Here is a 24,625-nt window from a genome sequence, read left to right as displayed (position 1 = left end):
TTTAAGGGACGACATTCCTTCCACTCCCACTGTGAAGATGCTGCCGTATCGCATGTTACAACAGATCTCCACTGATCAATGGAGGAGCTTGTAAGGAAAAATGGCGTCATCCTCACAGAAGTGTGTTCTCTTTCAGTTAATGATGCTGCTTCTGAGAGCGCGCTCATAGAGGCTTTGTCCCCCCTACGTTTGTCATTCATTTTTGGCTGTGAATCATTCATGTCCACCGTAGCTCAGTTGTCACATTAGCTTACAGAGAGCCGAGTGGATTTCGTACGACATCGTGGGTGCTTGTCCACTACCAAAGTGTTACATGTAACTGCAGGAAACCCTATAAAAGTCACTCTAAATGTTTTTAAGTAACCTGAAATATTTATTTTCGAATAAAGTCCAACCATCCAACAATTTGATCTTTTGGCACTCTGAACCACTCAAGGTGGAGCTTTTTTCTTATTTTCAGTCATATGTAGCGTTCCAGTGGTACATGTTCATGTTACATATGGCTAAAAGGTCAGAAGTGAATATGCAGCACAACATGTGCACAATCCCTGTGTGTTAAAGGTTAAAGCCAAAGAGATATTTTCTGTTCTTGGTTCTGTGTATTGTTTGTCACTGAGACCGGATATCCTTGTATGGTTGTCTCTGTGCATGCAGGCTCGTCCACGCAGCAGGAAAATGTTTAAATCCTTGACTGTCAGTCACGTCAGACACATTTGGAGCAATGATACGATGCATGTTGTGCTTTTTAGCGTGCAACCTGCAAAGAGAAAAAGAAACCGCGTTATGTTAACTTTTTGCTCGCCTCAAATCGCACGCAATCATTTTGATGAATACATCATCAGCTTTATCTTTTATAACCTAAATCTTACTTATTCAGCCAGTGTCCCACTCATCTGTGGGCCACCACTCGTGCTGTTATCTTCTCCACTCACTTCCTGTTTGAAATGGAAAGGCGCACTGTCGTGAAAGCCAGCCGTCACTGATGTCTTGTTTTGCTGGGATGAGTCAAACAGAGGACTTTCACAGCTGTGCTTTGCCTTTGGGATTTCTGTCTTTTGCCTTTGGCACGTGTGCGCGGTCCATGTTGGACTTCAATTTCAGCATGTCCCGCAGTGATCGCTGATTTGATTTCTCTGCAGTCCTTGTTGGCTCGCTATCCAGTTGCACTCTTAAAGAGCCGATGACACCAGCTTGCAAACTGTGAGGGAAAGCTAAGACTCTGAGCCTTGTTGTTTTCTCATTTTACCTTCCTTTTTGTCAGCCTCTGATGCCAACCGAGCAGCGACTATGAGCTGTGGGATGTTTTTTTATTATTGATAGCCGTGTAGGAGTCTTCTATCTCTCTCTCTGTGCTGATGCATAAATATTTAATCTGCAGTCAGCTCTTAAAGATGAGGAGATGAGGGGATATGAAGGGCTGGGGTATTAATTGGAGTCCGCGGAGGCCTCGTTGGTGCCGCTGAGTCCCGTCTGGCCTGCGATGTGCACGTTTTATGTGCGCATAGTCAACAGAAAGGTCATCTTCAGACATCCCTGTTCAGTGTGTCTAGGTGATGCCTATCAACCCCTCGTGCAAAGCTGCTTCTGCGATAGACGGAGAGAGCAGTGAGGCGAGTGTGCCAAAGAAGTGTCCCTCGAGACGCTGCTGCCCTCACATTCACACACATAAACACATACGAGTCAACAGTACACAGGTTGCATTGGTGCAGTTTTAAGTGTTTTACTAGAAAAAAATGACTTGGAATTATATTAGTTTTATAAAGAAACATGTAAGCCCATAATCACAGTTTCCCTTAGACGCTGTGGGTTTTTTAACACTTAGGCTTCAACTGTCCCCCAGTTAATGCCCATTAAAACCACAGCAGGCTTTGCCGTCTGGTCTCAGCCGCCAAGGGAAGAGACCGATGCTCCGTGGGAGACTGATGGTTTATTAAAAGAAAAAAGCAGAGCTTTGCTGAGGTGAAAAGATGGTGGGGAATAAAAGATGCTTTTAAAGGAGACTGAGATAAGGGCCATTAGGTGATGTCGCCTCCCTGTCTGCGCGAAGACGCACCCAGCGCCGGCGCCTTGGCTCTGCCGAGTTTGTGTCAAATCAAAGTCAAAGCGGACTACAGAGCAAACACCCAGCAACACCACTGTCCTCAGCAGCACCAATCACAGCTCCACGTGTGGGGCTGCCGCTGTCTGTTTTAGGGAGCGTGGGTCAGTGTAGCATATCCCTCCTGGCTGTTTTAGAGCCGAGATGTTTTATTTGAGTTTTTACAGTGGAAACTTCAGCGTTACGGCTGTCTGACTAAGCTGGGGCTTCTTTTCGGGAAGGCTCATATTTTCAGAGTTAAAAAGCACATATTAAATGGTGCGCGAGTCATCTCTTTGTTGCCTAATCTACTGTAGCAAAGATTTGTTCGTGTCACCGCGACTGAAATAAATGAAATGAAATAAAGTATACATATGCAGATCATGTAAAAACAAATATAGGGCAGTGCTGCTTTGCATTTTGGATAATGAGCACGACCGTCACAGTTTTCCGAGTCTCAAGATGGAATTTTCCAATTGCTTGTTTTGTCAAACCAACAGTTTAACTCCAAAACCGAAGATGGGAGTCTCTAACACATCTAATGTGTATATGCACACAGCGTTATGTCATTTTACTTCCACACTGTCACGGTTTTTCCTACATATAAAATAAACTAATAATTTTGGTGCCCCCGAAATTCCTTCCTTGACCTTCCTTCATATAAGATCTTTGGTTTTGCTTGGTTTGGTTAAGACGTTTAATTTACTCAAGCATGAAGTACATTTTTGCTTACCAGATGGCAAAAATGTTGCACAGCCTCGTCTTTCTTTATGCACTGTGAGTATGTGTGTGTAAAACCCCCAACAGCTTTTTATGATTAGGAAAACTCTAACAGCGTCTCTTATATTGTGATTCCAGCAGTGCAGTAAAAATGTAGCTATTCCTTTCTGTCTGAATACAACATGTGATCTGTGTGGTGATGCCTTTTAAAAAGAAAGCAACATTTTGAAATTAAAATATGTTTTTAAACATTTATGTCTTTGTTCATATTTAAACGCATCTTTAAATATGAACAAAGTAGAAAAGCTGGGCTCAGAGACACAAACATTGTAACAATGTTTCACTGAACTCTTGTTCACTTTGGTTTTAAATGAGATTTTCGAGAGTTCGGAACAAATGTAAAGCTGTTGGATGGAGAAAATGCTTTTTGTACATTTTTGTAGTCCAATGACACGACCTGAAGATGCTGTTTGATAGTGATGTGCAATACCACTGATTTCCTTTCCAATCCGATACCAAGTAAAATTCAGGGTGGTATCGACGATACTGATCCGATACCAATACTCTGTACAAAAACTTAATGTTTCATTGTATTTCATAATGCAATTATATATTGTATTATGTAATTGTAGTAATAATATAAGGATATAGCTTAATAATGATTAAAGGACATCAGACTACTTGTTCATATTGCTTAATAATGCAGAATTATCATATAGAAATAAAAAAAAATTGAAGTTTTGCGCTGTTTGAACACCTTGCCTGCCTGCAGCACTAAAGGACTCTTCGAGAGACATCTGTCTCGCCCTAGTAGCACCTGTCCCTCTCCTCCTCTTCACTTCGCCTCAACATAAGCTCATCATGTTCATTGATATGATTTACTCTGAGGTGTTTGACGAGGTTAGTGGTGTTTCCACAACACCTCACTGTCTTGCCACATGTATCGAAAATCGCATCTTGGCTGTTTGTGGAGGTAAAAAATGTCCACACATGACTCCGTTTACGCTCAACCACTGTTGTGAGTGCGCATGCCAGGGGCTGCGACAGATTTATACAGCTGTATTTTGCATATGTCTATGAAAGGCGCAAGAGGAAGTAGTTCCTTCAAATTTAGAAGATCTGAATGATATAGTTTCTTTCTTAACTGTGTTCCTGTTAATGATAAACTACAAATTTACCCCAGAGTACTTAAATATCGATATTTTTGTATGAGAATCGATTCTAGAACATAAATTACTGGTATCGGAAGAATCAATATTTCAGTATCAATCCGCACACCACTACTGTTTGATTGGAACTTTAAGATGATAATCTGCCAATGCATTCATTGGTTTTAATCCTATAGAGTTCTTATGGGTCTATGAAACTAGGCCAAACTGTGGTAGACACCTCAGGAGTTGTGAGGAGAAAAATCTTCAGATTTATTCAATAAAGAGAACGAGATGATAGTAAAGGCCTGGCAGGCTGTGATTGGTGCAGGTGGATACTTCTTATTATCTGGACTTTATTTTATAATCACCTTGGAAGGCATTTGATGAAGTAAAGGTTCGAGTTTTGAGCGGATCCACCGCATCGAAGTGGAGATTACGACCATAACTCATTTTATAATGAAATGAAAGATAACTGAATAATGCTTCAAAACACTTAAGTTGACATTTATTCTTATGAAAATTAGATGATGTCGTAGCAGACGACGTCCTCCTCTTTGGGCAGCATGCAGCGTTTTTGCAGCGTCTGTTGTCACCGCCGATGTGGCCGGGCAGACGACGAGGGAAGAGCGGCATCTCAGAGGTGGCAGGTGGCTTCTCGCCACCAGTCTTGGCGTGATGGTTGCTGTGATATTTTGAGGGTGAATAATTTAAGCCGCAACAACACGTCTCCCCTCACCACTGCGAAATGTGGCTCCTAGCAGCATGTTTCATTAATGCCGTTGCCTCCTATCCCTTTCCATAATTCAGCAGGCACTAGAGGAGCTCTGATGTGTCGCCACGTAGCTCACTGACACAGGGGATCTGGGAAAGGAGATAGAGTGAGGCTAGATGCAGAGGAGGTGAAAGATGGAGCGATAGTAAGGGGAGAAAGAGAGGGGAAGTGTAAAAGTGCGAGAAAGACTACAGTTCACTGCTTCCGCCGCGTTGTTTCACCACCCCGTCCCAGTTGGCAGAAGGATCTGGCCCACTTTACTGCGTCAACGGCAGAGGCTGAGCGTTGCACCTACCATGCCTAGAAAGGGCAATGCATTATTAACACTGTTGTGCTCTCCTATGTGCTAAATACTGCTCATTCCCATTCATGTTGTACGGGCATCATAACGTTGCTGCTGTGAGATCCCTGCTGAAGTCTAAACATGGTGGTTCACAGATAAATTCACTTTTAAATGACAGCTTTGCTGCTTTTTAGAAGCAAGTTCAATAAATGCTTTTCTCCTGGATGTGCAGTGAAACATAATTATAATTAGAGGTTTTTTTTAACCAATATATACCTATACAAATATAAAAATGAGCAGTTTTACCGAGTATAGTCTCCATGGTGTTGAATTGGTAAGCCTCACTTGTTTTATTTTTCTTAAATTAAGTTGATGATAAAATTCTGGATGGGAGAATTTTCTGTTTTATTCGTTAGATTAACATTTTATAACCAAGGTCCGACATCTAAACAGCAGGTCTTCAGATGATGCCCCTGAATTATTCATGATGCTGCTCATGTCTGTCATTTTGGTGGCTGCAGTTTCTGTGTTGAGTGTCTCACACTCCTGGTTGAAAGTGTTTGTTGAAGGTGTTGAAGATTTGTTTGACTGTACAATGGTCACTTTCACACATGCAGCCATGCATCTTGATAGCATCACACATTTTATTCCATACTAACCCATTTACAGATATGTTAAAGAAATGCAGACAAGTATTCCTATGGCACCCCCACTGGGTGGTTTAAATTCCAAATTATTCCACAATTCTAAAGAATTTGAGAAATGTAAATGTAAATGAAGAGAGTGGAATAGTACAAAGACAGCATGTATAAGGATATAAGCTGATAAAATGTGATTGTGTTTAAAAAATAAGAAAAATCCGCAGTCCTTGTGTGAATGTCGTGGTAATTTGGCGATTCCAACTTTGGTAAATCTGACTGTTTGTACAGGACAGATGTTGCAGAAGTTTGAATTGATTTTAGATTTCGTTTAATCCACACAGAGTGAAAAATACATAAAATCACTTAAATCTTTTAAAAAATAATGCTGCAGGTTCTACAGTAACTTGCCGAAGCCGTTTTAACTTCTTCCCAGTGGACATAATGAACTGCAACCGGTATTTTTTGTTTGCTAGTATAAAAGGATTTGTTTGACAGCAGTCATAGACTGACTAACATACAGGTGTCGAACTCCAGGCCTCGAGGGCCGGTGTCCTGCAGGTTTTAGACGTGTCCTTGATCCAACACAGCTGATTTAAATGGCTAAATGACCTCCTGTCATGAAGTTCTCCAGAAGCCTGGTAATGAACTAATCATTTCATTCAGGTGTGTTGACCCACGGTGATATCTAAAACCTGCAGGACACCGGCCCTCGAGGCCTGGAGTTCGACACCCCAACACATTTCATAAAGTAGAACAATGAAGGAGGACTAGCTCCAAATTCTTTAACTTTACCTCAGATCAACCACTAGATGGTTGAAACTTGGACACAATTTTGTGATCCAACAGGAAAATGATCCCATATGTTACGCCCCAGTCTAGGGGTACAGGAACATAACATAAGGGGTAGAAAGGAAGTGAACCATACCCAGAAGCCAACCTTTGAAGTGAACGGTGGTTTATTTGTGTCTACACTGAAAACTGAAGCCTGGGGTGAACAAAGGACAAAATAACAAACAAAAACAAGCTAAGTCAGGAAAGGAGGTGTGAAACAAAAACCAAACAAAAGACACGTGCTACACCTAACTCCCTAAACAGGAGGAAACGGTACAAGAAAATAATAAATCAGCTCAGCCCTTCTGTTTCAGTGTCTATTTACAAGTCAACTAATTTACACACTATATACAAACAACTCTGTAAATGTGAGGAACCACACACGAGTAACACAAGGTTTGAAAGCCAGGGTCAGGTCTGCTGCTGTGGTCAGACGCTATGGACCATGCCGGGTCTGTGCCGGGAAAACAACCAGTCTATATGAACTGTATTAATTCTGCCAAGAAGAGTGAAGTATTCAGGCAGAATTATATTAAATATCAAGCACCCAATTCTTGTTTCGTTTCATTATTTTTAACGCATTAATGATGTATGCTGTACAATCTTTACCAAAATTTAAAAAGAAATCGCGAAAATGACATGACAGGAGGACGCAAATCCTTTTGGGGCTGCAGTCGACAGGTTTAAAAACGCCACCGCAGTCCTCTATTGCAGCGGCCTCCAACCTTTTTTGTGCCACGGACCGGTTTATGCCCGACAGTATTTTCATGGACCGGCCTTTAAGGTGTCGCGGATAAACACAACAAAATAAAACCAGTACCGGTACCGAAAAAAAGAAAATTTATTCATAACGCACGTGAAAAGACCCAGGAAAACCGAGTAAACGATAAAAACGATAACAAAATAACGCTGAAAACCGATAAAAACCCTGAAAACTATACATTTCACACCTGAGCCTCAACTCTCGCGGCCCGGTACCAAACGACTCACGGACCGGTACCGGTCCGAGGCCCGGGGGTTGGGGACCGCTGCTCTATTGGACCAATGTTGTACTTCCATGTCTCGGCCAATCAGGTGGGAAAAGGGCTTATCTAACTGCCAGATGGTGATTCTAGTGCGGTTACCAAGGCCTCTGTGTTTAATTTCTCTGCAGGACTTTAGCCTTTTTGCCCAGGCGATCAGTTTGTAGTCGAGACTGGTCTCCTGTCTGTGCATTAGGAGACTATTATCCCTTTAAAAACCCCATGATCTTCTGATGAACTGTGACGATCGTCATCATCTTTAGGTGATCAATACAGAGACCAATCAGATTACAGACGTTAGATTGCCCAAACTGATCCGCGACTAAAGTGTTCACCACAAACCTTTATTTTGAAAGGCCCTTTGTGTTATTCATTGCTAAAAATACAAACCCCGACCTTTTGTGTAGTGAGTATAAAACACCGTCAGACTCCGTCACATCAGTTTTATCAGTAGGAACATTTTGTCTCCATACTCATCTCCATGTGGAATCACCTCCTTTCCAAGCGCAGCCTGGCAGATAATGGCTGTTTTGTTTAGTGGTAGATCAGCCTAAAGTACATAACCTGAATTATTCATCTCTCGCTTAAGACTGCACTGCAAAGCAATTGCAGGGCAAACAGTTTGCTGAGTTGAAGATGCACGTAAGGGGGGTCCTTGTTGATGTAATGCTGCATATTTAGTGAGTGAGTCATGTTTTATTGATGCAAACATTCTGACCTCGCTTGCTTTAGTAGGCACCAACCTGATGAAATCTTTCCCACGCTTCGTTTGATCGGTGTGGGGCCGTCACACTGGATTGCAAAAATATATCAGCGCTCCCCTGCTGTCCCATTTGCTTCTGTTGTTTTCCTCAGTACTGCACAAAACCCAAAAAGTAAACTTCTGTGCTGTTTGAGGTCTGCTGGTTTGTGGTGTTTTGGTTGCAACACAGGTGAACGCAATAGGTTTACAAGTGTGCAAATATCCTCTGCATTCCTCCCAGCCGAAGGTCTCACCTGCAGCTAGCTTACGATCGACAGTTTGACACTATTAACCCATTAAGAAGTTTTCTGCCGACTATGAGAAGAACTTTTATTTGACCCTTCTAACACATTTCCACGCCAGTGAAGCCTCTTTCTGGTTGTGAAGCCATGCTTATTCAAGGATGTAATCTGCACAGGACCAACACGAGTGGGGCTTGAATGAGGGCTTTTAGATCAATGTGCCTCCCCGGAGAGCTGCTGACTTTTTGCGCTAACAATAGTACAGCAACAGTGATTTTTATTGCAGAGGAGGTTTGAATACATCAGCTCTCTGCCAAGTTAAAGTCGAGAGAAGAAATCCAAGCAGTGTGAGGACACAGGAGCAAACATAATTGCTTTTCTTGTTGCAAGGTTGTTTTAGACTTCGAAGGTGTATTAATATTTCACAGTGTGGTACCTTGCACAGGGTACAGATTGACACTGTCTGAAGATGGTGGGTTACTTATTTGCAGATATACAGTTAGGCCCATAAATATTTGGACTAATTTTGGTTCTGTGCATCACACAATGAAATTTAAATGAAACAACTTTCAGCTTTAATTCAGTGGGTTGAACAGAAAGAGGAACTAAAGCAGTTGGACAAATTAAAACTGAAAAGGAAATGTTCATTTCTAATACTTGGCTGAAGACCGTCTGCTGCCAGTGACAGCCTGAAGTCTTGAACTGGTGGACGTCACCAGATGCTGGTTTCCTCCTTTTGGATGCAGCGGCTTTCAGTTGCTGTTGCTTTGTAGGCCGGTCTGTCCAAAGTTTAGTCTTCAACAAGTATAATGCAGGTTCAGTTGGGCTAATATCAGGGACTGGCTTGACCATTCAAGGATATTCCTCTTCCAGCAGGTCAGCTGCTGATCGGAAGGTTGGTGGTTCGATCCCTGGCTCCCCCAGTTTGCATGGCAAATATCCTTGGGCCAAGATACTTACCCCAACTTGCTCTCCGATGCATCCATCGGAGTATGAATGCGTTTGAATAATAGTTAGAAAGCACTCACAGTATAGATAATAGTGCTTGTGTGAATGGGTGTGTATGGGGTGAATGTGGCGTGTTGTAGAGAGCGCTTTGAGTACTCCAGGAGAGTAGAAAAGCGCTATAAAAGAATCAGTACATTTACTTTTTTCTTGCCATCATTCTGTTAGAGGTTGATCTTAGTTTACTCTGTCCAACAATGATTTTCCAGAACTGTGCTGCTTTTTTTTAGCCAAGTCCAATCTAGCCTTTCTATTCTTGAGGATTATGAGTGGCTAACAGCCTGAACCCTGAGTATTTACTTTCACGCAGTCTTCTCTTTATGGTAGACTTGAATATCGATACGCTGACCTCCTGGACAGTGTTGTAACTGGCTGCTGTGAAGAGATGGAAATGATTCTGCGATCATACACTGCTATTATGTTCCGTGGACTTCCAGGTGTTTTTGCATTGCTGAGTTCACCAGTACTTTCTTTCTTTCTCAGGATGTACCAAACTGAAGATTTTGCCACTTCTAATATTGTGCCACTTTCTCGGATGTTTGTTTTCTATTTTCGCAGCATAAGGATGGCTTGTTTCACCTGCATGGAGCGCTCCTTTGACCACATGTTTTCTGTCCACAGTAACATTTTCCAAATGCAAGCACCACACCTCAGATCAACTCCAGGCCTTTTGTCTGCTTAATTGATAATGACATAACGAAGGAATTGCCCACACCTGCCTGTGAAATACGGTTGTATAAGGACTGAATGGCCCGTAGCAATGGGCCAGGCACCCCATACTCCCAGAGCACCCCCCACAGGACCCCCCCGAGCGACACGGTCGAATGCCTTCTCCAAGTCCACAAAACACATGTAGACTGGTTGGGCAAACTCCCATGCACCCTCAAGTATCCTCGAGAGGATAGAGCTGTGTTCTGCGACCAGGACGAAAACCGCATTGTTCCTCCTGTATCCGAGGTTCGACTAACGGACGAACTCTCCTCTCCAGCACCCTGGCATAGACTTTCCCAGGGAGGCTGAGGAGTGTGATTCCCCGTTGCAAGAGCTTGGTTTGCATAGCCGGCAATAAGTCGGACTTGTTCCTGGTGGGTGATGGGCTCCACCAGGGCTGCCCTTTGTCACCGATTCTGTTCATAATTTTTATGGACAGAATTTCTAGGCGTAGCCAAGAGGTGGAAGGCTTTCACTTTGGTGGTCTCAGGATCACATCTCTGCTTTTCGCAGATGATGTGGTTCTGTTGGCTTCATCGGGTGATGGCCTCCAGCTCGCCTTGGAACGGTTCGCAGCCGAGTGTAAAGCAGTGGGAATGAGAATCAGCACCTTCAAATCTGAAGCCATGGTCCTCAGCCGGAAAAGGCTGGAGTGCCCACTCCGGGTCAGAGATGAGACCCTGCCCCAAGTGGAGGAGTTTAAGTATCTCGGGGTCTTGTTCACGAGTGATGGGAGAAGGGAGCGACAGACGGATTGGTGCAGCGGCTGCAGTAATGCAGACCCTGTACCGGTCTGTTGTGATAAAGAGAGAGCTGAGTGTAAAAGCGAAGCTCTCAATTTACCGATCTACGTCCCTACCCTCACCTATGGTCACAAGCTGTGGGTAGTGATCGCAAATACAAGCGGTGGAAATGAGTTTCCTCCGAAGGGTGGCTGGCCTCTCCCCTAGAGATAGGGTGAGAGGTTCAGCCATTCGGGAGGGGCTCAGAGCAGAGCCACTGCTCCTCCACATCGAAAGGAGTCAGTGAGGTGGTTCGGAAGAAGATGGATGGATGGACATTCTGTTTGCTAAAATCCTCTGTGGTGATGTATTTCCTGTTTTCTAATCAGATGCTGGATAAACTGAGAGACCGATGGACCAAAACTGGTCTCTGGGACAAGCTAGAGCAACAGAAAACGGTGATCACAGAGCCCCGTGGTGGTGGAGGCAAGGGAGACTTTGATGAGCTGCTTCACACGTACTACAGTGCCATCAAATACTGTGAAGAAAAAGGTGAGACTGATACACATTGTTATGCTGACTCTGGAACAGCTGCTGTTTACTAGTGATTCAATCTGCATAATCCACAGCTGAATAATCCAGAATTCAGCAGGTTATTGTTATTGTCACAAAGTTTGTGTGCCTCTGTTAGAAGCAATCTTAATAAGAAACTGGTCAATGACCAATGACACACTCTTTGGAAAGGGGCTTGTCAATGGCTGTGATTTAATATTATTCTTATACGAGGATCTATAAGCTCATTAAGGTTATCTTAATGACCTTGTAGTACCATATCATCCCATTAGAGCACTTCGCTCTCACACTGCAGGCCTACTTGTTGTTCCTAGAGTATTTAAAAGTCGAATGGGAGGCATAGGGGGTCATATGATTGTTGGGGATTTCTCTGCTTTCTTTGTTACATCTGTGTTTAGAGGCTAAAAAAGTAAATGACAGAAATTGTTTTACTATCCAAAAACTTGGATAATGAATCCTTCAAATGGATGCTAGATCTGCCCAGCATCCATTTCAATGAGTCGTACCACTCGAACATAGTTGCGCACCACATACACGCCTTCTCCCACGTCATGTTCACGGCTCATGGCGTGTGTTTGTTTGATACAGATGGTGCACTGCTGATTGCTGTGTGTAGGGGTAAAGTGAGCGAAGGGCTTGATTTTACGGACGACAACGCCAGGGCAGTAGTCGCCGTTGGAATTCCCTTCCCCAACATTAAAGACCTCCAGGCAAGTAGAATCCCAACAACAAGCTGTGGGGCGTGTGCTTCAGGGCTGCAGGAACTCGGGCTATAAAAATGTTGTAAGATTTTAATGTTATAAAATCCAAAATGTGAATCATTTTTACATAATTAGCCAAAACATGAAGTGTGATGTGATAGAAATAATTTTTTTAAAAAAGTGTTAGACATGTAACAGTATATGTAACATCTGCAGCTCTCCACCTGTTTATCACTGACACAGCGTCATCCACCTTTAACAGTGCCTGTGCAAAACCTGTAAAGCAGTTGTTTGTAAAGAAAGGGTGGCTTTGGCAGCACAGTGTAGGTTGGGCCTGTTTAGTTTGTAAGCATCTCCTTCTTTGCTCTTCAGTTTTTTCTCTTTGCCTCTGGTATTGAACACTTTGAACACGATAACTCACAGACATGAACGTGCACGCTCACACAAACACACACCAAATAAGAGCATCCCTTTTAGGTGATCCATGAAAAAGAATCCCAAAGCGATGTTGCCGTGTCTGGCCTGTCCTTAGCAGATAAAGTTGACCTTTAAGTTTCAGTCCCTTCCTCCCCTCCTGCCTCCCACTTTCCTCCCCTTGACTCCTTCTGATCCTGCTGTCAGAGCACAATGAAGCTTTCACTAACCTTTTCTGTCAGGGTAGAAAGATGTGTGGCTGATTGAGGCTTCCTCGGTCCTTTCACCTTTGCTTTTCACCTCAGCTGTCAGTTTCACCTCTGTCAGCTCTCAGGGCATGTCTTCAATTTTGCTGATTTTTCTTTATTTGTTTGATTTTTGGGGGGTGTTCTTGGTTTTAGCGTTGAAGAAGTGGGTCCAAGAGCTGTCCAAGCTCCCAGTTCACAGTTTTGTGCCAGTGTTAGTGTGAGAGGAGGTTTGGACCCCTACAGTTATTGTCTGCAAAGCACTGCCAACTTTTCCGAACTTGTGCGCCCCAGCACTTTGTGATCCTGCTCTGATTGGCTCTGTGTGGCTGAGTCATTCTGGCTCTTTTGTACAGTTTTGCTGTGGTTTGGTTTTTGGTTGTACTGAATTATATGGTGTTATTTATTCATTCGGCTGACAAATTTATGGAATAAATACAATAAAAGCCGACTCACAGTATGTTGAAAGCGATGTTTCAGACAGGAAACAGGAACATAACACCGGGGGGAGGATTGAGGAAGCTAAAGCTAGTTAAGGGGGACGTGGAGCTGACCAAGCATGAAGATGCTGCATTTCTAATGACACACTGTGCATCAACAGCCTTTGTTTATTTGCAACATGCGCAGAGCTCCACAGACAGATCGCTGCTGCGTGACCAGGTGGCCTGCTGACACTCCTGCTTCTCACCGTGACTGTCCTTCATTTTTGCCTCCTTAGTTACACAACAAGAACACAGTTGTTAGCGTAGTTTTCCCCAGTGTCAGAACTGTAGTCACGTTAGACCCATCTATATCACTTATGTTTATACCAGCATTGCTAGCTTCCATTGTAGCAGAAGGAGCTAGTTCATTTTTATTAGTCTCAGCTTTATACAGCAATGTGACACAATGCATTTGGATGCAGTCTGACAGAAGTCATAAAAATGTCATTTATATTTGAAAAGACTGGCTGTCAAACGTTCTGTTTACTGTGGACTGAATGTGTTGGAATCCATAACGGTCTGCTTGTTTTCATCATCACTTTGAAACCTGACTTTCACATTGTCTTTCCATCTTTTTTGTACTGCACTCTAGTCGTGTTTCCGTCCTCTTCTTATCTTCTCTTTCAGCCACAGAGGCAGCCACCAGAGAAGCCCTGGGAGCTCTAAAGGTCTCTGAGCTAACCCCATTACACTGTTGAGAGGAAGAGGACATTGACACTAATGACTCTGAGCCTATGTAGCTAGCTCCCATAACATGCTAAACTAGCACACAGACCTCTGTCAGACACACAACAGCTGCTTTAAGGGACAGAAAAGTTCAAACAAACAAAAGTTATAATAATGTAGCCATTAACAGATCAGTCAATATTTGTAGATATGACAAAATAAAGTTTTCATGGGGTTCTGTGCAGAATGTATGAAGCACCTTGATTCTTTATTTTTCAGCCATTCGGTTGTAGATTTGCTGATGTGCTCGATATCACTGTCCAGTTTGTATGACCCTATTTTGCCCAAGCTTTCTCTATTAGGTCCAGTGGCTGCTAAACGAGCCCAAATCATTATCCCATTGCCACCGTGCTGACAGTTTGGTTTTTGTCAAACGTGGTGCTTTGCATCTGTCAAAAGGCCGTTGTTCCAGAAGTCACGAGGTTTGCAAACCTAAGCTGAGCTGCTCCGTGCTGTCTCCTGACAGTTCTTAGTGCACTCTGGTAAACGTTTAAATTTTACATGCCAATTGAGGCCCGTAGAGTCTGAGATGTTGCTCTGAACATCAGGTGGACCTTATGATGAATTTGCTGGTACATCCACTCCTGGGAAGATTGTAGCATTGTGAGAACACACGGCTCTGTACTCCAGACCAGCACGCAGCCAAAGCTGTTACAGAACTTACCTGTAGTTGTACTAATGTTGTTTCTGAAACAGCTACAAAGAAGTGTGATCTTTGTCATGGTGCAGTTCTGCTCATTACACAGAGTGTGTGTCCTGAAGCCAGCCTCTTCTGTCCCCGGTCATAGCGACCCAATACACAGATGCACTGATAATTCTGACGTGTAGATGACGATCGAATAAGTGCCTCACGAGCTGATCGTGTGACCTCTTCTTTCTCATATTAAAACGTTTTCTTTACTCACTGATTTTCCTGCCTTTAATTCCCAGGAGTAATGCTGCTTTCTCCCAGCAGTCTTAGTGTGTCTGGGTTTGTGCACACCTTTCATGTATTAGCACGCTATCACGTTTACTCCGCATGTCTCACAGTGACATTCCTTTAATGCATACAGGCTCACACACACATATGTGACATATCCTTACATAGTCACTTCCATGCACTAGTGCTAACCTGTGCATTCTCCTGAGAGCACAAATGGACCCAGACACATTAACGCATTCATTCTGCTGTTATACGACAGCACCCCATTGCTAGGATAAGAGGTGTAAGCCCTGTTCTCTCCATTTAAACTACTCCAGCGCTCTCGATGCCTGCGCGGCCTGCATTCCCAGACGGGCATAACCTGTAGACGCTGGAGCACGTAGCATTTTACTGGCCTGTTGTGTTATTGTGACAAAGATCAAAGGTTGAACTTGAAAAGTCCTCTGCAGAGAAAGCCTTGCCAAAGGTGGTATTACATTTATGTTGAGTTTTTACAGTGAACAGTCACGTCCTGCGTGAGTAAGTCAAACAATAAGTAGGTTTAACAAGCAATAAAAAGACACTTACAACTGATAAGGCATCTCTCTCAGTTTAATGAAGAACACAGCCAACCTTTGTGGTTGCCCTTTATTAGAGACACGAGAGCATTTGCCTGTAAGCTTTTAAAACGAATGGATAACGGGGATTTTAGCAGAATGTTGGAGAGTTCATGGAACTCCTCAAGAATAGGTGCTGATGGATGCTCCAGGCACGCTCAAGCCACTGTACATGTGGCTTTGTCATCAGTAGCTGAAGTACTTCTACATAACACATGAGTATCCTTTGTTTAATCCTCGTTCTTCTTTTGTTAGTGCATTCTCGTGATATTATTCAGTAGTGTCTAAAACGCTGTTTATTCTCTCAGAGAAACAACACCAACCAACTGTCCGTGTTGTTAAAGCAGCTCTCAGACGTCTAATGCTAAAAACAAGCAACCGTGACCATGTGATCAAATGAGTCTAACCAGGGATTCATTAAAAGCTGTCCTGGTGGTGACTATGTTTTGTTTTTTTTCACAAGAGCTATTTAAATATTGGTCCTAAATAATCCACACAGGTTGAAGATGATTTATCATCTACAGAAGGATGAACCATTTCAACATAAACGCTAAAGTTTACACTTTAAAAGATTTGCATGGTTGCACGTTACAGACGCATGTGTTTAAGGTTGAGACAGCTTTGTGTTTTAGCATGTTGTTGTTAGCTGAAGGTGTTATCGTAATGTATGCAGTTGCCCTTCTGTTACTGTTAACTCTGTTAGCACATTTAAAAAGAGCCTGGAAAAGTCCTGGGAGCGCGGCTGAAGTGTGATAGCTGCACCTACGCACAGCTGGTCCAGCTTTGACACACAGCATGCAGTCCTGGGGGTGGATAGATAGTCAGCCCCCCCGAAACCTCCAACCCTGCAGCAGCTCGGGGTCTGCTGTCTGCTTTGCATTTTGTGCAGCTCAGCGAACCCACACCCACCTGTCCGCACCCCACAATCATAGGATATTCTTCTAAATATGTTTTTTAGGGTAATATCACTGAGGAGCTGTCTCCAGGTCCAACATACTGTCACTTTCTTTTTTTTTCAATATGTCATCGTGATGTCATTAGCTAGAGTAGCTTCCTTTCACCCAATTTTTTTACTAAATACATATCCGCACCTCAAAAACATGTTTCTTCAATTACATTGCAGCTCGCCAATTCCACCCTCACGCGTCTGCTACTCCTTGTAGGTGCCGTGCGTGTCCTTTAATCCAAGCAGCTTTGAGATCTGGTAATCAAAGGTGGTAATCGTGGCTAAATCAAGACTGACTTAAGACAAAGACCAAAATGAAATTTAAAGAGGACTCGAGACCTTTAGTTAATGCCTACACTAGAGTCGAGCTGATTTTTACCAAGAAAACTTGTGAAACAAAGACGACTTTGAAGCAGAAGTTCAGCTTCTACGTTCTTTTTGATGTGGTTTACCATTCACTGCCAACTTGAACTTAAGCGTCAGATCAGCAAGCTTCAACCTTACGCTCAGTCCCGCAGCCTGACTTTACTAGTATGGGCTCAAACTGGTCATAAATATTTTAGCGCGGTTAACTCGCACCGCGGTCCAGCCCCACGCACGGGGCGATCCTTGCTAACGGAGATTTGCCTCGTTGATGCGGTTATGGCTTTAATGCCATTTTAACGAGATTAACGCTGACAGCACTAAAATATTTTGTACTTGTAAATCAAATGTGTAGTTGTGAGTTTGTGAGTAGTTTGTAACCTTGTAAACCAAAATATCTGAAAATGTTATGTTTGTGCATCTTTAGATGAGAATTTGTTCGTGAGAATGTTTTTGTTAAGGTCTGCTTACAGACACGAAGCAAAGAACGACGTGTAAAACTCTGCACTCGCACACCGTGGCTGTGTGACTTTCAACTTACAAGTACAAATTTTGACCCAATTTTTCTTCCTTTCAGCTGATTGGCCAATGTCATGTCAGTCACAAATGTAACAATCCAATCAGAGAACAGATGGGTTTGGCTGTCAGTGATGCTATACTGAGCTTCAGGTCCTGGAAGGGGAAATGCCCTTTCACATGCCGGCGTTTTCCTTCATCAGCACAAGGAAAACATTCTGTGCGTGTCCGAGTTTGGTGAATTGTTGTTGCAGGTTTACGTGCTCACACAGGGACCTCCGGAGCCTTTTCAGCGGCTCTGTGGACCTCGGGGGGGGGAAGCATTGTTGTGGAAATGACACACTCTTCACTAGTTGTGATAGTTACAAAGCTTTCTTCGTTATGAATGAGCCATACGTTTTTATTGAACGTTTGAAGATAATACAACACAAACTCTTGTAGAGGACATAAAGACAGAGAGATACATGCTTTGGAACGACAAGGATCAGGTGCATCTAGTACACGACAGAGCACAGCGGCCAGCGCAACAAGTTTTGGATCCTTAGCTCTTAGTCAGCGGTGAGTGCGTCTGTTGCGAAAGGGCCTTTATGCTGCACAGTGTGACTCGCAGCAGTGGTCCCGGGTCAGCCCTGACTGTGTGTTAAAGTAATAATGGTATTTCAACTTTATCCTTTCAACAGCTACCGAAGGTTAAGGGACCTAGCTTGTATGACCCCTATGGGATATTCCTATAGAGGTCCTCCAGCTTCAAACTGCGTTACCTGGAAATACAGTTTGAAGCTGGAGGACCTGAAGCTCAGTAAAGCACCCCACCGACAGCCAAACCCATCTGTTCTCTGATTGGATTGTTAAATTTGTGATTGACCAATCAGCTGAAAGCAAGAAAAATTCGTACTTGTAAGTTGAAACTCACACAGCATAAATGTATCTGTGAGCAGACCTTAACAAAAACAGTTTGTAACAAAGTCTCATCTGTGGATGCACAAACAACATTTTCTGATATTTTTGGTTACAAGGTTACAAAATCCAGCTCACAACTACGCATTTGAGTTACAAGTACAAAATATTTATGACCACAATTTGAGCCCATATACTAGTCATGGATATTTCCTTTGAGAGGAACAATTAAAGAATAAGTAGGTCTGTATGAAGCTCTAGTGTGAGCTGATCCATGAGCAGATTGGAGTGCGATAGCCTGATGTCCTAGTCTGATGTCCTGAGTGTGAGCACACACACACGGAGGCTGTCGGAGACGAGCCGCTCAGCTGTCAGCTCGGCCACATGTGGCAGATGAGGCGCTCAGCAATCTCAGTGACAGGCACAAGATGTCCCGGACTGCCAGGGGCGTGCACGCTGACACTGACGTGCATGCACACGCCCTGCGTAAAATGTAGCTCAAACGGATGCGAATCATGCCTAGTGGTCAAATATATGTTTTTAGGGATGAACAGGTTGCTGTAGAGGACAAGGCGAAGGCAAGCGAGCGATCTCTTGACATTTTAACTAATCCCTTCTAGCTTGTGGTTTCTTGCACATTTGTTAGATTTGCTAGCAGCCAGGATTGGCTTTTTCACATATGCAACCTGTCATGTCAGATTGGACGATGACATGGGACAGACCAGGGATGTGATGGCTGGAACACTGAAACGGACTGTGATTGGATTTAGATGACACCACCGGCTCGAGGCTACCGGCCTTTCTCGGGCTCTAGAAGTAGATTCTTTAACTGCTTTGGTGTCTCACATGTTGGCAAACCTCTCACCGTGAACCCGGCAGCGTTTTCGAGACTTCCTGCGATACGGCCACACGGACGTCCCTCCTACTGAAAACCTCTGTTATTGTTTTAAATCTCTTGATAAGCGTCGGCTTGCAGTCTTCAACCTATAAAAACCTTTTTATTGGTTTTAGTGTGTTCCAAGGTAGCAGCAGGTGTTGCACGCATGTTTGCATGCTTGTTGGGTGAGGTGTGATTAGTCACAAACCAAGTTTAGGGTGACATTTAGGATTTCCTGTGACTCTGCTTGTTTGTTTACGCACACAAGCCCGGGAAGGCCACAGTGGCATTGCGTGATTGGCGTGAGGGAACAGCCCGTACCTGTCATGGCCCCGTGTTTGGTGGCTCTGGGCAAACACACGGTACCTGTCAAAAGCAGTTAGAGCCCCGTTCAGCAGCCTGCCCTGCACGGCATCCCGTCAGACGCCAGCTGAACTTTTCACTTGTCAATTCTGAAAGGTTAGCGCTAAAATCAGCAGCGACAGATGCAAATGGATGGATGCTTTCCTGGCATTTCTGCGCAGGGATGCTTCATGTCGCCTCGACCACCTTGTCTGCCCCCTCCTACCTCCGCTCTACTCTGTCATGGCCTCTCGTTAGCCCCTCTGTTACCCTTTCAGAATACATCTGTCTGTGCAGACGGGCAATACCTCACCACTTCAGGCTTCAAGCTTACTCATATTTCGGGGGAAGGTTTACCCAGTTGATGTTCTCCTTCATAGTCTGTTTTAATTCAATTTGTTCTTAATTATTAACTGTGCATGAATCCTTGTTACCAAAGGTGTTGCCATACAGTTATATGTATGGCAGGGTATTATGTTTGGCTGTAGTCAAATCAGAAACCCTTTCGTGACCAAGCTGTGATTTGTAACCCAGATATTTAGTTAGTTTTGTAAAGAAATGATCATTTCAGACATCCAGTAAAAACAAAAATCTAGACATTTTCAGTTTACAGCTCCTCCACACACATCGTAAACTCCCTGACTTTGTACTCTGGGTCTGAAGAAACCAGCCGTTTGTAGCTTGTTGTTTTTATTTGTTACCATTCTTTATATTTTTGGGTGTTTTAAAAACTGAATCAGTAAAATGAATATGGGGCAAAAAAAATCAAAACAAAGAGCAACAATAACCAAAATTTGATGCAAATTGCTGCCATCATGGGTCGTAGACCTCCAACTCCATACTTTGCTGGTTGCATCTCAGTCTTTCTCTGTTGAGCGTCCCGGGACACTCAACAGAGACACCTGCCGCACCACCGGCGACTGAAAGACGAGCCGTCTTCACTCGTTTTCAGTTTAGTTTGAGGAGCCCTCTGAGTTTTTACTCCAAATATTTTTATTGAGTTATTATGAATACAGTTTACGAAAAGAAAAGAAAAAAGGGAAACACAAAAACTGGTTACATTGAATAGAAAAAAGCTTCTCATGTTAGAACATAAGTAAAGGAAAAGAAAACAAACAAACAAAAATTAACAAAACAACACAACTGCGATTAATACGAGCACACCCTTTCCTTATAAACCCCACAGAAGTTAGCTGCAGCACCACTGAGCTTCATTAACAAGCCCTCGACGGACCCGTATGGAGTCATTTTGATTCATTAACTCGAGCTGTGCTTTACTGACTTACCTCCCCGACTCTTACCTCAGTCTGATTTTGGTGAACTCTGCCGTTGAGCCCTGGGCTGGCCGGGAATTGAACCCGACACTCACTGCCTAAAGGCATGTGACTGTCGTGTTGCCCTGATGTTTTGCTTTCACCGCTTCTTGTTTTTCATTTTAGCCTCGATGAAATGTTTTTGTATTTTTTATACCTGTTGTTTGTAAATATTCTCCATCAACACAAGTGACTTACAGACATTTAAAAGTTGTTCTGTTTGTGTTTCAGGTGGAACTGAAGATGAAGTACAATGACCTGCACTCTAAGTCCAGAGGTCTTCTCCCAGGCAGTCGCTGGTATGAGATTCAGGCCTACAGAGCCCTGAACCAGGCCCTGGGGAGGTAAACCTCTGCAGCTGCTTCAGATTTAAAACTGAGCCTTTTGCACTTCTAAATGAAAACTCCACACTTGATTTTACAGGTGCATTCGCCACAGGAATGACTGGGGAGCTCTAATTCTGGTGGATGATCGGTACAGGAATAATCCTAATAAGTACATCACAGGTACTCTGCACTATTCAGCCGCCCACTTTTACCACTAGATGGCACTGGTTATCCACTGCAAGATGTTTGCTAGCACTTGTCTCTGTTGTGTGTCTGTAATCTCAGGTCTGTCTAAATGGGTCCGCCAGCTTGTCCAGCATCACAGCACCTTCAGCGATGCAATGCAGTCTTTGGTTGCATTCTCTCAGGTGCAGAAGAAGATGGATGGGGCTCCTGCTGACAGGCAGGCCATCAGCTCTACTGTCTCGTCTCCCAGCAGCCACCTAGCAGCCGCTGCAGAGGGACATAGTGTGCCTGAGGCTTCAGAACCTCAGATACCTATCTCATGTGTCAGACTACCTGAACCCCAGCAGCACTCAAGCCCCTCAGCCGACCTCGTTTGTTCCCATACACAGTTGAAAGCTGAACAGAAAGAAAAAGCAGGTGAGATTGATGGATCTGTTGAGAGACGAATTTTCGGGAAGATCAATATCTCTTTAAAGTCTTATTGAAGGACCTAAAAAATACAGCAGGTATAGATCTCAGATCATCAAAGCTGGGCTCTGTCCTCTCTGTTAAGGCCTGTCCAATAATGCTGCCTTGAATGGTACCGAGAGGTTTACATGAGCAGTAACGATGAAGTAACTGAGGGCCAAGTAGCAATGGAGGCACCCATAGTGTTTCCACCCTTTTCTTGTGCATATCATCCTCTTCTTTCTTCTTCTGCACTTGGGAAAATGTTTGATACAGTCCTGATTTTTCTTGATTTGTTTATTTTTGTCTGTGCCCAGATACTTTGCCACCAGTGACATGAAGATGTATTCCAGCTCAGGACTTATTTTTCATTAAAAATGTCAAAAACCTTCAAAGAATCACAAAAGTTATTATGTGGATTTTTAAAAGCGATCTGCTAAATCAGTGGCAACGCTTTACGTTATCAGACCTGACTGTGGTGTGCTGCATTGTGTAAAAGCATACTAAATTTGACCAATAGGCTGTACAGCAGTAAGAACACGTGCCAATCAAATTCATGTTGCTTTAATGCGTCTCTTTTACCGGCACTTACGACGCCTTTAAAAAGATCAGTGAAGTAGCCGTGATGTCCGTGGACTCTCATGCATATGTAGAAAAAAACACGGAGAAGGGGCTTCGTTACCGTACAGGCAGCAGACGCGTACCGAACCGTGGCTATAGAGCTCCACTGAGACAGAGTGGGTTCGTTTCACAGTTCAGTCTTTCACATCTGTGTCCAACAATCTTGGGTGACCTGGTAGTCAGGTTGTTGCGTATCACACAGACTCCCTGATTTGAATTCCGGTTGGCTGAATGTCCTCACTTGTGTTTCAAATTGTGTAAATAAAGGTCAGAAAATAGAGAGATTTCTACCGCTTTCAGACGTCTTTTTCCTTCAGCAGATGTGTGGAAGGAGGTAATGTTAGATTTGCACGGTGTGAGGCAAGTCCAACTTAATTTTTCATGAATCGTGACCTTTTATGCACAGACGCTTTTGAAAGACGGGGATCAAAAGGTGCGTATCGTTTTTGTCAAGGGTGTGCCGGAGCATGACATCACGCGGAGGAAATACGCCGAGGTGACGTGTTTGCACATCGCCTTGGCGACGCCCATTGTCTTTGGGGTCATGACGAGGTTGAGCTGTTAGTCTGTTTGAGTTCAGTGTGGTGGATAGAGTGGTAGAGGAGCAGTAGCCCCCCCCACCCGTCATAGTTGGGAGTGGACGTTGGGGGCGGGGGGCCATGGGATCAGTTGAGTGGCTTGCCTCATTACTGTAAGGTCTTTTGCATGCCTGAGTGGCGCTGGAGCGAGCTGATGAGCAGATGTTGGACTGTTGCTTTTAATTAAATCCTCTTAACCTTTGTTCGGGCTCTATTGAGCGTATGCTCACGTTTGCTATATCTTTCTTTATAAACTGACCTCCTAGCACACACTGCTGACAGTCTCAAAACCTTGTCAGTATAAACGTGTGTTCTGTCAGTTTCGAGCTGCTTTAAGGAGAAAAAGTGTCCTTGTGAATGTTAAATTATGTCATTTTCTTTCCATGATGCAGACCAGTTGAAGAAGCAGCACCGTCCCTCAGAAGAGCCTCTCCCACTTCAAAAAAGAGCAGCGCTGCCTCTGTTCTCCATTTTCACCTCCAGCCCCACCAACCACACCTTCAGGAAGCCCATTTTTAAAAGAAGTGCACCGAGTAGTCCTGGCCAGGAAACGTCCAATTGTTGTGACGACAAAGAAAACCAGCAGATCGCCTCTGCATCACTGAAGACTAATGGTTCAGATGAAGCCAGAGGAGACCAAACCAGTCTGGCTCCAGAGCCCGCTCCAGTAACGGCCCCGCCCAGCTGTGAAAACGAACCACCTGCAGCAGGCAGTTCAGACGAAGACGAAAAGGACCAGACTGTGTTTTTTACTCCAGAACTTTTTGAGGGTGAAGGAGATGAAGGCGGTGCACAGGAGGAGACGAAGGCAGAGTCACTTCCAGAGTCGGTCCAAGGAGCAACGAGCACAGCCTCGGTGACCGAAGAGCTCCTCAGCTCTGAGCAGACCCATGTGCGAGGGCTCGCCTCGGCTCTGGATGGACAGAGTGCTGTTTCAGTCAGTGAGCAGAGCGCAGGACTGTCGCAGGGGAAGGAAGAAGTCAGAGGACAGAAGCAGTATGAGGAGGGAGAGGGTAGACAGAGAAGCAGCAGGCTGTCCAGGTCCAGACAGAACGTTTCCTCCACTCAAACAGGTCTAACTACTGCTCAGCAAGACGAGGCAGAAGGTCCTACACTACAATAAACATTCAAAATATGGAAACCAGATTCATGTTAAAATCAGCTGAGGTGCAATAGAAAGCCCTACATTCAGTTCATCATTTAGTCCTGTTTAATGATGTGTTTGTAGATTATGGGTGAGGAAGGGGAATGTTTTAGATGTCTGAGTGAACCAAAGACGGGCCTTTTTTCAGTCTCATTTACAACCATGTAATTATTTGTTGTGCAGTAAGTACAAATATTTGCATAAACTTTGTTAGTTCACAATAAAATTGTTCATCTCTATTCCTGTGGTGATTTTGTGACAATTTCTTTTAGTTTGATGTTTTTGTGTCTGTTTCAAACAGATATGAGTCTTACGCCGCTGGCAGCAGGTAGGTTGTGTGTTTATCATAGCTGAGTAAAGCTGGTTATTTGAAATAAAAACATAAACAGCTGTCAGTTTGTCACTAATTTGAACTTAAACTAATATTAATGTCAATAGTTGTCCTCTTCAACATGGCTGAGCAGCCATCAGTCCAGGCAGGCGAGTTAGAG

General features: G+C 43.8%; 1 protein-coding gene across 1 annotated transcript in view; it reads left to right on the top strand.

Moving 5' to 3' along the window:
• Positions 1–24,373, top strand: part of brip1 (BRCA1 interacting helicase 1) — a 42,929-nt gene extending 18,556 nt beyond the window's left edge. Inside the window, exons 15-20 of the mRNA XM_026192375.2 lie at positions 11,309–11,471; positions 12,081–12,202; positions 21,064–21,176; positions 21,256–21,338; positions 21,444–21,761; positions 23,383–24,373. Of these exons, the coding sequence (XP_026048160.2) occupies positions 11,309–11,471; positions 12,081–12,202; positions 21,064–21,176; positions 21,256–21,338; positions 21,444–21,761; positions 23,383–24,113 (1,530 nt within the window). The 3' untranslated portion in view covers positions 24,114–24,373. The remainder of the gene's footprint in view (positions 1–11,308; positions 11,472–12,080; positions 12,203–21,063; positions 21,177–21,255; positions 21,339–21,443; positions 21,762–23,382) is intronic.
• Positions 24,374–24,625: the final 252 nt, after the last annotated feature.

The sequence above is a fragment of the Astatotilapia calliptera genome, chromosome 14 (assembly GCF_964374335.1).
Source record: "Astatotilapia calliptera chromosome 14, fAstCal68.1, whole genome shotgun sequence".
Lineage (NCBI taxonomy): Eukaryota > Metazoa > Chordata > Actinopteri > Cichliformes > Cichlidae > Astatotilapia > Astatotilapia calliptera.
The sequence above is the reverse complement of the archived record's forward strand: the minus strand, read 5'-3'. Positions and strand labels throughout refer to the sequence as shown.